Raw genomic sequence first — 14,460 nt, forward strand, 5'->3', positions numbered from 1 at the left:
GAACAAAAAAGAACAAGGATTGTTACACATAAACTGCAGCAAGAGGTCAACCTTAGGCCTAAACAGAGCACAACTGGGTGTCTTTAGAGCATCCATATGATGAGATTTGTCTTGTCAGATCATAGTGTCAGAGACTATATGTCTGTTTATGCTCAGTTTAGAAACACTGCATAATACCTGACAAATAAATACTTGGTCTGTCTTTTCTGTGCATGGCTTTGAAACTTTGAAACAGCAGACGATACTTTTAACTCTTTAAGTAATCATATTCACATTCACCTTAGTTGTCTGTACTGAATGAAACCCTGTTGAGATCCTCCAACTGTCCAGCCAGCAACATCACACTGACTCCTCCTGCACTCTGCACACACGTGCACTGCTCTGTTGGGTTCGTGCCTGCTGATATTTCTTATACTAAGGCAAAGAAGAGCAGATCACAGAACTTCACCTCGAGCAGAATAACCTGATGAGTTTAAATATATACAGATGTAGAGTTTTTCCTGCTTTGTAACATATAACTCTGAAAGGACCAGTTGTCTAGGTTTTGGGAAACATGGAAACATTCTGGATATCCAAATTGTTCCTTGGTGCCATCCTGGGAATTCTGTGCTCATAATTTATTAATTGCTTTCATACAATTTTGTTTCATTGGAGGGGTGTTGGTGGGAATCCTTGGTGTTTCAGGGACCCCTGGTTGAGACTTTATGGCTGAAAAGTTAAGTATTACACATGACTGGGTGTTTGTAAGAGTTAAACAACAGTCAAGAGTCAGACTCTGGTGTCACAGGCGTAGGTGGTGTTGTTGGCGTGGTGGGGCTTATTGCAGCATTTTGGTAGCTTGTACCATAGCAGATGTTTGGAGAAAGAGAGTTGGGATCCAGGGATTTGTTCCCTGCTGGAGTTACATAGGGTCTGCGTGCCAGAACTGATGATGGTGCCTCACCCGGTTTAGCGCCGAGGATAAATCTGGACTCATCCTGCTCCTCGAGGTTGGATATGTCTTTCATCATAGTTTTACGGTAGGAGACTGACAACTTGTTGGAGCCATCTGACATTAAGTTGAAGTGGCGGGCGATGAAGACGATTGGTAGAGGAAGCATGGCCAAGACGATTAGAGCAAAACACATGATCAGAGCCCAGGTAGGGTAGCTCTGGAAGCGTTCCTGAGCCTAAAGTAACAGAGAGGGTTTTAGTGATAATGTGCAACTTAAAAAAAAAAAAGAAAATTTGGAAAAAAAACCAAAAAACTGTGAAGATGGAAAAGAGCTAATTAATACTCCAAGATAATACCAAGATTAATACCTACAAGATGGAACAATATGCATCGAGTGGTTAGTGCATGCAAAAATTTTTGGACACATGATCTCCTATCTGGGAAAGCTGCTGCCATCAGATTGTACAGTGGAGAGTGTGACAGCTCGACACCAATTATCCATCAATCACTGTCACAACCATATGATAAATAACACTGATAATCTTGTTAAAATTCAGTGTTGTGCTGAAATTTTGGGTTCAGACTATCATGTGGTAGTTTCCCTGACAGGGGCTCTTCCAGCAGCACCACAACTTTTCCAAAGCAGCTTGGGGAATGTAAGTTACTAAGGCATTGGCTTCGACTCCAAACTCCAGAGAGCCCATAAAGCAGAAACCATAGAAACCCTTTCAGACGACTCTCCTTATCTAAGGCACCACAAGTCAACCTGGGAGTTCTTGTATCCCAGCCCAAACAGTTTTAGGATATATGAGGGGGACCTGATAAAAGTAAAGCAGGTGATTGTTTTGTATGCTATGTTTAATAAAGAACAAACTAACTCAACCAGTAAAGATATGAACGGCCTAAACTGTCTGTTAGATAGTTGGATAATATTGAAGCTTTTTTAAGACAAAGACAATCCACACACATACTGACCAGCTCTTGAACCCAAGCATTATATCCTGGTGGGATGATGGCCATCTCTATGACAGTGGCTGAGATAAGAACGATTAGACATAGAGGGGAGACATACTTCCACAGGTAGAAATAGATCATACATGGTCTGAAACCCAACATATCCTCCAGATCCTGCATGAACCTGACAAAGAGACAGAAGCAAAACTTAAATATGAAAAGCAAAAAAACACTAAGCATCATTTCTCCACATACAGACTTACAGATTTGTAACACTTAAGCAGTATTGCACACCCACCAACTAAAGTCTTACCTTTTAGTGCCATATATCCAAGCAACAGAAACATTTTCCAGGATGACTACCACAGTAAGAGGCAGACCAGCAGAATAATCGTCAAACATGGTGACAAAATAATTTCCTGATCGCTGGACAAACAGTAGGCCACAAAGAAAAGCCACAATACAGCAACCCACTGAAAACAAGCACAGATAAAAGGAAAGTTTTGTGATGTTTCAGACAATATTATGCAAAAAAGCCAAACACTTTTGTGAAGCAGCCAGTGACTGCTACTGTTTTGCATTCAGAACACTCAAAGCAGTGATACAAAGCCTAATGCAGTCCATTCCCAGATGTACTTTAATCCCATTTAAGTGCTGAGTTAAGGATTTCAGCTAATAGTGATGGCCTGGTGGGGAGAGTCAGAGTGGTGGTGGATAGGTGGGGTACCTGTGAAAAGCTCCTTCTGGACTTTGTAGGTGTCAAGGACTGGTGTAGTGATGCCAGTCATGGTGCCAATCATGCTGCCCAGGCCCAGGTTGATAAGCATGAAGAAGAACATGACTGACCAAAATGGGGAAGCTGGGAAATGAGTCATGGCTTCTGTAAAAGCAATGAAGGCCAGGCCAGTGCCCTGGACAGCCTGCAGAGACACGTTCAGCAACATGAGATGCTTTCATTTCTTTGGATTTGGTTCTTATAAAATGTGCCAAAGACTCACCTTGTTGAGCTCATCCTCTAGGACACAAGGGTCCAGACCTAACCGAGCAAAGCCGTCTTCTTTCACCGTCTTGATGACCCCATACATCTCAGCATAGTCTGATGTAGTTAGATGGGAAAAGTTTACATGTGGAGGAATGAGATCATGACTCAAGACGTTAGAGTTGAGATATCCCAGGATTTTTTCTGCATTCCTAAAGAAATTTAAAAAGAAAAATTAAGATTATTATCTGGAATTATCTTAATCCAGACACACAATCTAACATAGTTTATTGAGCTAAACACAAGAAAACTAAATTAACACAGTGAGTATTGGATTTACATGTAAAATGTTTAGCAATGGTTTTGACCATGCAAAAACATTCACTTGGGCTCAGCATTGTGTTTTCAAGCATTACATTAACATAGGCTTTATTATCCACTGTTTAGAAATGCTTAACACGTATAAGATCCAAGGAAAAATAATTCAAATCAGGTCAATTTTAGCTAATAATTTCAACATTACACTGACAATCCCTCTCACAGGTTTTTATGAAAATAAGTACTATTTAAAATATTGCAAGTTACTTTTCCTTTAATCTAACATGAGATAAAATATATGAAAATAAATGTTTTCCATAAGTATTTGCTAAATTTACAACTGTGTAGCACAGAGGCTACACAATATAAGGCTACACTTGTATGATGAAAACATCACAACTGAGCATCAGCACTGCAACTGCAAGCAAGCTAACATGCTAACATTTAGCTTGTTGCACTGTTAAAAAGCCTTTAGTATGGCTGTAAACTGATGTATGAACTAGATTTTTTGTTAATTTATTTACTCTGTTGCTAATTGCTGAAACTATTTAACTTAATCTTCCAAAAAGGTTATGAATTTAACTGATGAAAAAAGCTGGTGGTTGTTAAATATCAATCAGCTGTGAGAATAGCAGTCAAGGAGTCAGATTTAAAAATTCACGCAAACTTTGCTGCTGATATTTGACACACCACTACCAGATATATATGTAAAAGAAACTCTTTTTCAGACATAGTGTGGATTTATTCAGAAATATGAAGCAGACCTGAGAAAAATCATAATGTTTTCATAGATATGTGCTGGATGTTTTGGCATTTGAAACGTGTTTCTACTTCATAGAGTCCATGACTAACTGAAAAATACTGAGGACACAGAAAAATAAAGTTTTATCCAACAATAAATATATACCATCAGGAATTCTATGCTGACAATGATGTTAAAGCTGATAATTTAGTTGACAGTTGACAATTATTTAATATTAGAGAAACAATTAAATTTGCGATAGGCCAAAAAATAAAGGTTTTGAAGGATTTTAGCCCTCTAATCCACTATTAAATTTGCAAAAGTTTTTTTTAATATAAAATGTATTCGATAATGTGTGTAACATTTCTAACAATCAGACCCTTTAAGTTAACCAGTCAACTGACTAACCAACCAATCATCAATCATGTGCCCAACAAAAGTGACCTGGCTTAATATTTAGCTAGACTGACATCAGACCAGTGTTTCTCTCCATTACTAGTGAATAAAATAAAGAGACAACAAAATGTGCAGTGGTGCAGATAATCCCCTAACAAGCTCATAAAAAGACAAAGTCAAACAAAGCAGCATTAACTAAATGTAAGGATGACTGGAGAATCTGGGGGTGAACAGTGGAAACCAAGCAGTATACTGATACTGGGCAAGATAATGAGGTGAGTGGAAGCTGCTTAGCAGAGTGGCAAAGAGAGAGGAAGGCAACTTGATGACTTAAATAAGGTGGGAAAAAATAGGTAAATATTAAAGTATAAACCTGCAGAAAGATACAAAGAACAAAATTAAACCACAGATCAAGACAGGAAGGTAATTAGAGATGTTCAACTTACTCTACAACACACTTTTCATTCATGATGTTGGCCTTGAATCCCAACACAGCAAACACCACCAGCGTGGCCAAAATGGACGTGAAGAAGTTGATGAATGAGACAAGCACAGCATCAAAGTGACAGTTGTTGTCTATCTTATTGTAACTGGAGAAAGCTATGACTCCTCCAAACCCCAACCCCAGGGCGAAGAAGACCTGGGTGGCTGCTTCCCTCCACACTTGTGGCTCCAACATCTTCTCCAACTGAAAAATGACAGAAGTTCATTAGCATGAAGACAGCTAAAAGTATCTTGGGTGAGTAATTGTGGAAAGACACAACAGTCGTGTTAGTTGTATCACCTTGGGTGTAAACATGTGAGCGATGCCGTCAACTGATCCCTTCAGCATTAACCCCCTGACCAAGAAACAGAACAGGACTACATACGGGAAGAGAGAGCTGAAGTACATCACCTAAGGAAGAAGAAGAAGAAGCAGAAAACATGGAGTTAAAAAAAGCACACATTCATAATTCATACTTCTCTTTCCTCTATATCTGTCTCACTTCTCTACCTTCCCAGAGGAGGCGATTCCTTTAATGACGGCGAGGCAGACAATGATCCAGGCAACCAGCAGAGATAAGGTCATTTTGACGTTGAGTCCGCCGCTCTCTGCAATGGTGCTGGTTGTGTTCAGAGTCTGCCGGTACCAGAAATATGTTGTAGCTGAGCTTTTGTCACACTCCGGCTCCACAACTATACACCAATGGGAGAAAATGGAAGTTTACGTTGGGTGATAATGAGCATGCACGAAAAGGAATAGGTGTGAAGACGCAACAGGGGCACAGGAGGCTGAGGACAGAAGGGGAAAATGTACAGAGACCAAGCATGTCTGTTCAGGGTCTATATATCAATTCTCAGCTGGTTTACGCCTTGTAGAGACAAGTCAGCCACACAAGGTCATCTGTGTACTTTGTATGCAAAGCATGAACCTCCAATTCACATAAATGCCAGACATTTTTTCTATGCCTACTCAACCTTGAGGAAATAAAATAGTGTAAACTGTGTGGCTGATATTACAGTCAGCAGTGTTATAATACTGCAGGATGGTGCAGATTTATCTGTGCAGAGGCAAATAAACACATGCAGGTGCAGCACTCATCTCTTTACACATGAGTCTGCAGTATGTCTGGTGTTCATCTTCCAGATTCATTGTTGACTTCATGATTTTTTTTGCCCATTTTGTCTAGTTGTCCTGTTTCTTTGTCACACTAAATGCAGATCTGTGACAAGCAGATGTAGCAAAATATTTGACATTCTGTTGCTGTCTCTCATTCTGGACAGTTTAATCTCTGCTCTCCGTCTCACTGTCAACAACCAGAGCCTTGCTGAGTCATATACATGCTGAGTGCTTCTTGCCTGCCTAGAGAGTTACCTTATTATCACGACTAATGGAATAAACTCCAGAGGGTTTTAGTCTGGATTATGTCAGGGGAGGAGAGACAGTTGTAGAGGAGTTAAAACTTTGTTTTGCTTCCCATGTCTTAGTTAAGATTAAGGATGAAGAGTTAGATGTGGGTTAAATAAAAAACATTGTAGCATAGGAGCTCATCCGAGCATAATTTTGAGGAGGACACCTTATTTGGCCTCATCAGTGATGCATATGAATATTGTTCTAAAAATATCACAATCCTTAACATGTTAGTGAGTTAGTCATTGGGTAAAAGAACTAGCCACATTTCAGGCTATTGCATGCAGGATTTATTTGACCTAATGGTATTATGTTGGAATAGAGTGCAGATTTGGCATAATTTTAGCCTGACAAACAAGCTTTTATACATTTTAAAAGCCTTTTTTTGGTTTGACTAAAACATTATCTCAGTTTTTCAGGTGTCACGAAAATGTGCTAACTGCTAACTAGCTAGCACCAGCCAATCTCCTGGCTAATCACATAATTTAAGAAATGACCTCAAATACATATGAAAGTATGTCAGATTTAGCTCAGTAGGGAGGGTATTAATCACAAGCACCACTTGGATACCTCCTAAAATACCCAATGATGGCTGTATATTCCCAGATAACCTCCGCTGTCCCATGATACCAGTACAATAAACACATGCAATGTAATAACTTCAGGTTTTGCTTGCTTAACACTGACATATGTTTATTTGTGCTACCGTCATGCTATTTAATTTCTGTTTTCCTATTGCTGTGTTTCTGAGGTGTTCACTCAGAATTTGTACAGAATTTGAAGCAAATGTCATAAAGTTCATGTAAACTGCTTGTAAGTCAGTTCATTCATAAAGTCACTCACTGGCAAGAGTCCCATTCTTTCTGATTGGACAGTCGTTCCATGGCAGAGGGTACTGGAAGGACTGGAAAAAGTAGAAGATGCTCCAACCAATGATCACATTATAGTAGAGACCCACAAAGCCACACACCTAGATAGATAGATAGATAGATAGATAGATAGATAGATAGATAGATAGATAGATAGATAGATAGATAGATAGATAGATAGATAGATAGATAGATAGATAGATAGATAGATAGATAGATAGATAGATAGATAGATTAATGGAATTGCCAGCATCCTGTTTGCTACACAATGTAAAAAATAACAATCATATGATGTTAAGCTTCACAACATCATTTCTTTGCAGAACATCTGTGCAACGTGAGTGTAGCATGCAAATGAGGCAGAGAGCCTAGTGCATGTCCCATGTTGCTGCCAGTCTTCTTAGCAGTCTTGCCAGCAAGGACATTCAAACTCTAAATAAGGTTGAGGAAAGCATGAATAATTAAAGTGCTCTCTTTTCAGCTGTGATATTCTATGAAGTATTTATAGCTTTTTCTGTGCCAGTCATGCAGCTTTGAAGAAAGGCTACTTTCACTCTCAAACACATCACTGGCACTCATAAACCCAACCGAGAGCTGTGGTGGTATACTTACATAAGTACATGCACATACATGCATGCATATGTATGCCTAGGCAAATATACAGAACAAAATAAAACAAATGGCAAATTTTCCATGTTCAACCCAGTCCCACCAGAAACCTCTGTCCATTTGTTTTCAATATGTTCGTGTCACGTTGAAGGTTGTAAACTGTGAGAATCACAACACATGAATATAAAAACTATGTAAGATTTAAACGTCTGTCCTTGTAGTTTCTATCATATGAAGCTAATCATGCACATTAAACCTGAACGTAACTATTTGCAGGTGGGAGTAGAAAAGAGAGAAATCATGAATGGAAAATAAAAAAAGGACAGTTGAATTCCTTCCATGGGACAATTATAAAAACTTACACATGGACTGTGTAGTCTCTTTCTTTCCTTTCTGAAAGAAAAGTTTGTGGCACTAGCAAGAGGTGGGAATTACTATGCATGGAAATGCAGCACAGTGACATCCTGACAAATTGAAACTTAAGCTTCATCTCTGTAAAGGAGAGCATGAAAAACTTAGCAATTAGATTTTTAAAAAATTATTACTGTTATCACTTCTCTGAAGGTGTAATTACCTCCAGAATCTTTAAAGAGAATATCATCAAAACAAAGTAGACTGATTTGGAGAATTTAACAAGTAATTTTCAAGTTGGGATGTCTTCAGTACATCCTATCTTTGTCTCAATAAAAGAAAACCTACATCTGAGTGGACGACACTCATTATGATCTGTATGTAAGTATGAAGTGTTGATGCAGGAAAAAGCAAACCATCATAAATCACACAGACAGAACTTTGGCTTGTTTTTGTTTCATCCAGAGCTGCTGCACATTCAGCAGATCTGCTCCTGTGTAACTGCAGCTTTTCCCTCCACTACAGCTTTTATGATTCTTATCAGAAGAACCTCGGTTTACTTCCCCTTCATGTTGTCATCAGACTGCTCTCCCTGGGTGCCATTTAACTGCTACAGCTAAAGAAAACAATGCCGTGTGTGTATGTTGTTGTAAATGTAAAAAAAATAATTTAGCTGATTAAAGGAAAATAAGAAATTCTCACCATCAGACTTGACATCCCTATCCCACCCAGACGTGGACACACATAGTTCCACACTCCAATACTCCCACGCCGGATCTTCTGACCCACTGCCAACTCCAAGAAGAAAAGTGGGATGCCGATGATGAGGAGGAGGATGAAGTATGGAACCAAATAGGCACCTTAAAAACAGGCAGATTTAATTAGTCATTTTTCAATTAGACTACCCCCCCCCCACCCCCATATACTTAATGAATCTTCTGACATTTTAATATTTTTGATCTGCTTGTTTCATTTCAATTTAACGAAAATGAAAAAAAAAAACTGAAGAAGAAATGTTATAAATAGAAAAAGAATTGCCATGAAATATAGAAACCTTAAAGGTACAAAGAAGTGAACTCGTCCTGGCTGTCTGTGCTCCCATCAAGGGGCATCTGCATGGTTTGATAACATGATATTGATGTGAACTGCAGACAAAGGCCACCAGATCTAATCATGAGGACTAATGAGAGATTCAGGACCAAAGATTTGAAATGCAATCCTTTCTATTGTCACCATAAAGGCAAATCAGTGAACAGAGCTCCACAGACCTGGAGAAAATATCCTGGTAGCTTAAAGTAGATCAAAGTGTTTCAGTTTCAGTTGTTTACAGATCTACCTGTATAACCTGACATATTCAGATTCTGATTAATCCAGAAGCTCAGTAAATTATGGGTAAGGCTGGAACATATGTTGCTTTTTTTTTTATTTTTTTTATTGTTTTCGACATTTCTAATAAAAAAAAAAGTTGATGCAGCATGTCACTGACACAGTGGAAGTAACATATATAAATCATAGGCTCCTCCTGCATAATGCAGCATTTTTATGTGACAGCTCATTCTATTTTGTGATCCTACTTTATACATTTTGATGCGAAAAGGAAAAAAAGGAATATATTTATACATAAACATGAGGTTAAGGTTTTTTTTCCTCTATATTTTAGCACTTTTGTAAGTAATCTTGCACCATGCAATGCAGTGATTTAGTTTATCTTCACTAACATTAAACAGTTTATTCTTAAAAGAAGTCTATATTTGCACCCTTTGGAGCTTAATCCAGTGATCAATCCAGATGCAACACTGCTTTATGTATGAAGGGTGATTCATCATCCTGAATATAAAGACATGTAGCTTTATCCATCAAAAGCAGGAATTACATTATTCAACACACATCTCACAGGGGTGGAATGTGGAGGCAGAAAGGCTAAATCAAGGAAGCTTAAAGAGGAAGGATGCTGAATGACCTGCCAGGATCCTTAAATCAGTTTTAAGTGAATACACTTCATCAGATCTTGTTGAAAATGGACCAGCTCAAACAGCAGAAGTGATATACAGCAGCTCAAGTCGAGCGTAAAGACAAATGAGGAGGAACGAGAGGTGACGCTGAAAGAGAAAAAGACGTGACAAGGGGTAGTAAGAGGAAACAAGGTAGAGGGAGCCCACAGTGACAGTAACAACTCACAAACAACCATAACCTTTAAATGTGTTGGTAATTGGCTGCCAGACAAGAAATTAAACAGTGAAAAATGGGACATGGCCTGACAAGTGTGGAGGTGAAACCTGTGGAAGTAAATCCAGCCTACAGGTAATAACTCCAACATACACACAGTAAATCAGACACAGACAGTCAAGCTGTTTTTCTCCGAGAGTGAACACAAGTTTACACACCTCAGATTACATGCATGCATCCCAGTGAAAAATAAGACCTCATCCCTATACTGTTACATTAATGCTTTCCCTGCAGCTCCACTCTGTTTACCAGAGCTCAGCCTGCCTTGCTGGCTGTAGTAATCAATAGTGCAGCTATTTTTAGACTTTTCTGCACAATACAGCTGCTCTCTTGGCAATTCGGTGCTGAATGAAAGTGCTGTGTAGTTTTTGATGTTGGAGGTCACACAGCTATTCCACATGACAAACATAAAGCTACGACGACATAGGATGAGGACATTAACATGAAAAATCCTGCTTCACTCGAAGGTGTTTCAAATGGTGGTTGTGAGGATCTTTCTCATATTTTATTTGTATAATTTTCATTAAAGCATTTAATGACTATGCCTTCCCAACAGATGAAACTGTCCTTTTCAGCCACAAAGAGACTATTCTCATCAGGAAGGGAATATTTTATCTGTGGATAAAGTTTTTTCCATCACTTAATTCTAATATGCAGCCTTGTTTGTAATGAGATGTTTATGCACTGCAGGCCCAGTCTGATCACATCCTAGAGTGATGTTTGCAATTTGTAAAGAAAGGCCTCTCCTCTTTTCTTCCCTAAACATCACACCGCTACACAAACATCACAGTTGTCAAATGTAGACTTTCAACTGCAGCTGCTGACCCTATGACTGACGCCTTCCTATTAGATCTAAATACAGATCTCATATCAGTGGCTGTTTAAAGTGAAATGAAGACAAACAACCAACAATAAGCCTTGTTTCACAGTATCATAAAACATTTCATCTTGTCACCTGGATAAAATGTCAAAATTAACTTGTCACGCTATGGAACGTGACAAGAAATGGCTTTAATTTATCTCCAAATTTCATTGTTATAACAGAACAATAAAATGCTGAGTGCTCATTTGTGGAGCAACGGATTGTTGCCACACAAAGAATCAGAATTAGTTGCAAACAATAGTTTATATCCTTTATGATTGTTATAGAAAATATGGAAGAAAAACATATGATCTCAGCATAATTCAACTGTAATGGTGTTTGACGTAAGTTTTGACTTTTTTTTTTTAGAGATAATATTCTAAAATAGTTAGTGTAAGGTCAGCAGTAAAATAATAACATGCTTTATAAATTCAATGGAATATAGTTAAATATTTTTATATATGGCTACACAGTGGCGCAGTGGTTAGCACTGTGGCCTCACAGCAAGAAGGTCACTGGTTCAATCCTTGGATGGGGAGGGGTTTGGTCAGTGGCCTTTCTGTGTGGAGTCTGCATGTTCTCCTCGTGTATGCGTGGGTTCTCTCTGGGTACTCTGGCTTCCTCCCACCATGCATGGTGGATGTTAAGTTAATTGGTTACTCTAAATTGCCCCTAGGAATGAGTGTGAGTGGTTGTTCATCTCTCTGTGTGGCCCTGTGATGGACTGGTGAGCTGTCCAGGGTGTACCCTGCCTGTCACCCAAAGCCAGCTGGGATAGGCTCCAGCTTCCCTACAAAATTAAGTGGTTTAGAAAATGAATGAATGAATTTTTAGATATGTACAGGGGTTGCATGATGGCACAATGGTCTGCACTGTGGCCTCACAGCAAGAGGGTCAGTCCTGAGCTGGGGGAGATTTGGCCTTTCTGTGTGGAGTTTGGATGTTCTGCCCATGTATGTGTGGGTTCTCTCCGGGTACTCTGGCTTCCTCTCACCATCCAAAGACATGCGTGTTAGGTTAATTGGTTACTCTAAATTGCCCATAGGAGTGAGTGTGATCATTCATGATGCTTGAGCACACCATCTATGTGCATGTGCTTTATTATAAGACAATGAGTTGTAACTTTAAATCCTCATCCAAAGGTATTTTTTTTTCTAAAAACAGCTTTTAGTGAAAACCTTTCCTTGACCTTCTCACTGGTTTAAATGATGATACATGCCAGTCCATTACGCTGTACACAGGCTATTTCTGTTCCAGTGTACAGAGAAAGCAGATGGCTGCCTGTGACAGACATGTGATGCAGACATGTGGGACATGTAGTGGATTGCAGGAGATGAACGTGGTTTTCAGGGGGAAAAAAAGGTGAGAAAAGAAAAGAAAAAAAGGCTCAGACTGCTGTGATTATCATCCACCAGCTCACCTCCTCCATTCTTTTGGCACAGATAAGGGAAGCGCCACACGTTCCCCAGTCCCACAGAGAAGCCCACCTGGGCCAGGATGTACTGCAGCTTGCTGTTCCAAGCGGGTCGCCCGTCATTTTCAGGCACTTCTATCTGCGGGACTTTCTTCCCTGCGGCTGCACCAACGTTCAGGGAACTGCTGTTGTAGTCGAGCGACTCCTCATGTGCGAGCAGGTCGGCCACTGACTCTGTGACGTGCTCATGGCTCTGCTCGCGCTGTGTCACCTTGCTGTTCTTCGGCATCAGGGAGGCTGAGGGTTGGGTTGGGAGAGGGATGGGGGTGAAGTGAGAGAGAAAGAAATAAAGACAGAGACTGGGAAGAGCAGGAAAAGAAGTGAGAGAAGCAAAGAGTGGAGAGAGAGAAATGGATGCAGTTAGATGGACGATGCCAAAGAGTGACAGCTGGGTTCCAGTTTCTGCAATTAGGAAAAATAAAAAGGTCAAGTTAGAAATTGAAAGTGCATTTATTACTGAACAATTGAATGTTGTAAATTGTAAAAATGTAGAATTTTAGGCATCCTTTTCCTGCCTGTGGTTCTTAAATAAGACGTCGTTGCTGACTCCATTACTCTTCTATTTAATGCTTGGTTAAGCTCGCAATAAAACACTGTATTGTAACACATGGTTATGTTTCTCCAGAGTCATCAAAGATGCTAGCACAAAGACAGGAGACCATTTATCATACCAGTGTGTTAACTAAACCTCCCATGACTCTTCCTCTCTTATGCAGTAGTTTTGGTTCCAAAAATTCTCAATCCTGCAAATTGTTCTATTTAATTTCCCTGCTCTCCAAAGCTTAACTTTAGTGATGCTTTTTTTCCCCCTGTAAATCCTCTAATCCTCTGAAGCCTCCCGGCAACATCCATCCCGACCCCTCTTTCAGGGAGTGGTTGGTTCAACCCAAACGTAATGGAAGAAGCGGACATGATGCACCAGATATTGTGACCTCATGTGCTCTCCTGATCCACATCACAGCGCTGTTTGTTGACTTATTACTTATTAATTGACTTGCCATCAAAACTGCAACATGTGGGGAAGATTTAAAAAGAGTTAAATGTAAATAAAAGCTCGATCATAGACTTTGTGATTGAAACTGACCAAAATTTCCACCAAAACATGTAACTCCAGACCTGAATGAAGATGCCATGCCATGCCATGTAACAGCAGTAAGGTGCAACATCATCGTCATTACAGCACTAGCTGCTTACATCGGCCAAAAATAAGCGTTCTCATCATCAGCAGATTCTCCATAAAGACCGGAAATATCCCACAATCCCTCTTTGGAAAGACAAGAAAGCTAAATCCATGATGTGCTTTTGCTTTAAAAAAAAAAAGAAGAAGAGAAAAAACAGATTTCCTCTGTGCATGTCAAGATGAGCCTATGATGCGATAATCCATGAACAGCCATTCACAAGTCTTTATAATCCGGTGTGCATTAACTTTAAAACCCCCAGCGCTGCTTGCCTGTTTCGTCATTCAATCCAACTCTATACAAGACACAAAATATCAATCAGTGGCTGCCAACATCAATCCCGTAAACATCATCAAAATCTTCAGGGAACACATCAGCTCACCCAACCAATAATCCTACTGGAAAAAAAACAAAAAACAAATGTGCAATTCAGAAGATACCAAGCCAATGCTTAGTCAGTTTGTGTGCAGCTGCTGGAGAACTCCTTTTTCATCTACCAGGTCATTCGTTGCCCTGCCCTTGAAAATAATTCTCTTCACACATCCTTTTTTTTCTGAACCATGAGGGAATCCTGAATCGTCTTTATTTGTCTCCATGACATCCAACAGCTGGGTGTCACATCAGAGGATCTGGGGAATATTTTCTGTACCAGAGCAAATGTTATCTTTGTTTCAGGA

At 39.6% G+C, this 14,460-nt stretch overlaps 1 protein-coding gene across 1 annotated transcript; it reads right to left on the minus strand.

Moving 5' to 3' along the window:
• Nucleotides 1-761: 761 nt before the first annotated feature.
• LOC306756930 (sodium-dependent neutral amino acid transporter SLC6A17-like) lies at nucleotides 762-12,834 on the minus strand (the record flags this gene model as incomplete). Its single annotated transcript, XM_079241877.1, has 11 exons — nucleotides 762-1,169; nucleotides 1,910-2,072; nucleotides 2,202-2,361; nucleotides 2,616-2,808; nucleotides 2,887-3,079; nucleotides 4,770-5,011; nucleotides 5,108-5,218; nucleotides 5,318-5,499; nucleotides 7,058-7,184; nucleotides 8,746-8,903; nucleotides 12,552-12,834. The coding sequence occupies 11 exons, from the start codon at nucleotides 12,832-12,834 to the stop codon at nucleotides 762-764; spliced, it is 2,220 nt and encodes a 739-aa protein (XP_079098003.1).
• Nucleotides 12,835-14,460: the final 1,626 nt, after the last annotated feature.

The sequence above is a fragment of the Telmatherina bonti genome, assembly GCF_933228915.1.
Source record: "Telmatherina bonti genome assembly, chromosome: 6".
NCBI lineage: Eukaryota > Metazoa > Chordata > Actinopteri > Atheriniformes > Telmatherinidae > Telmatherina > Telmatherina bonti.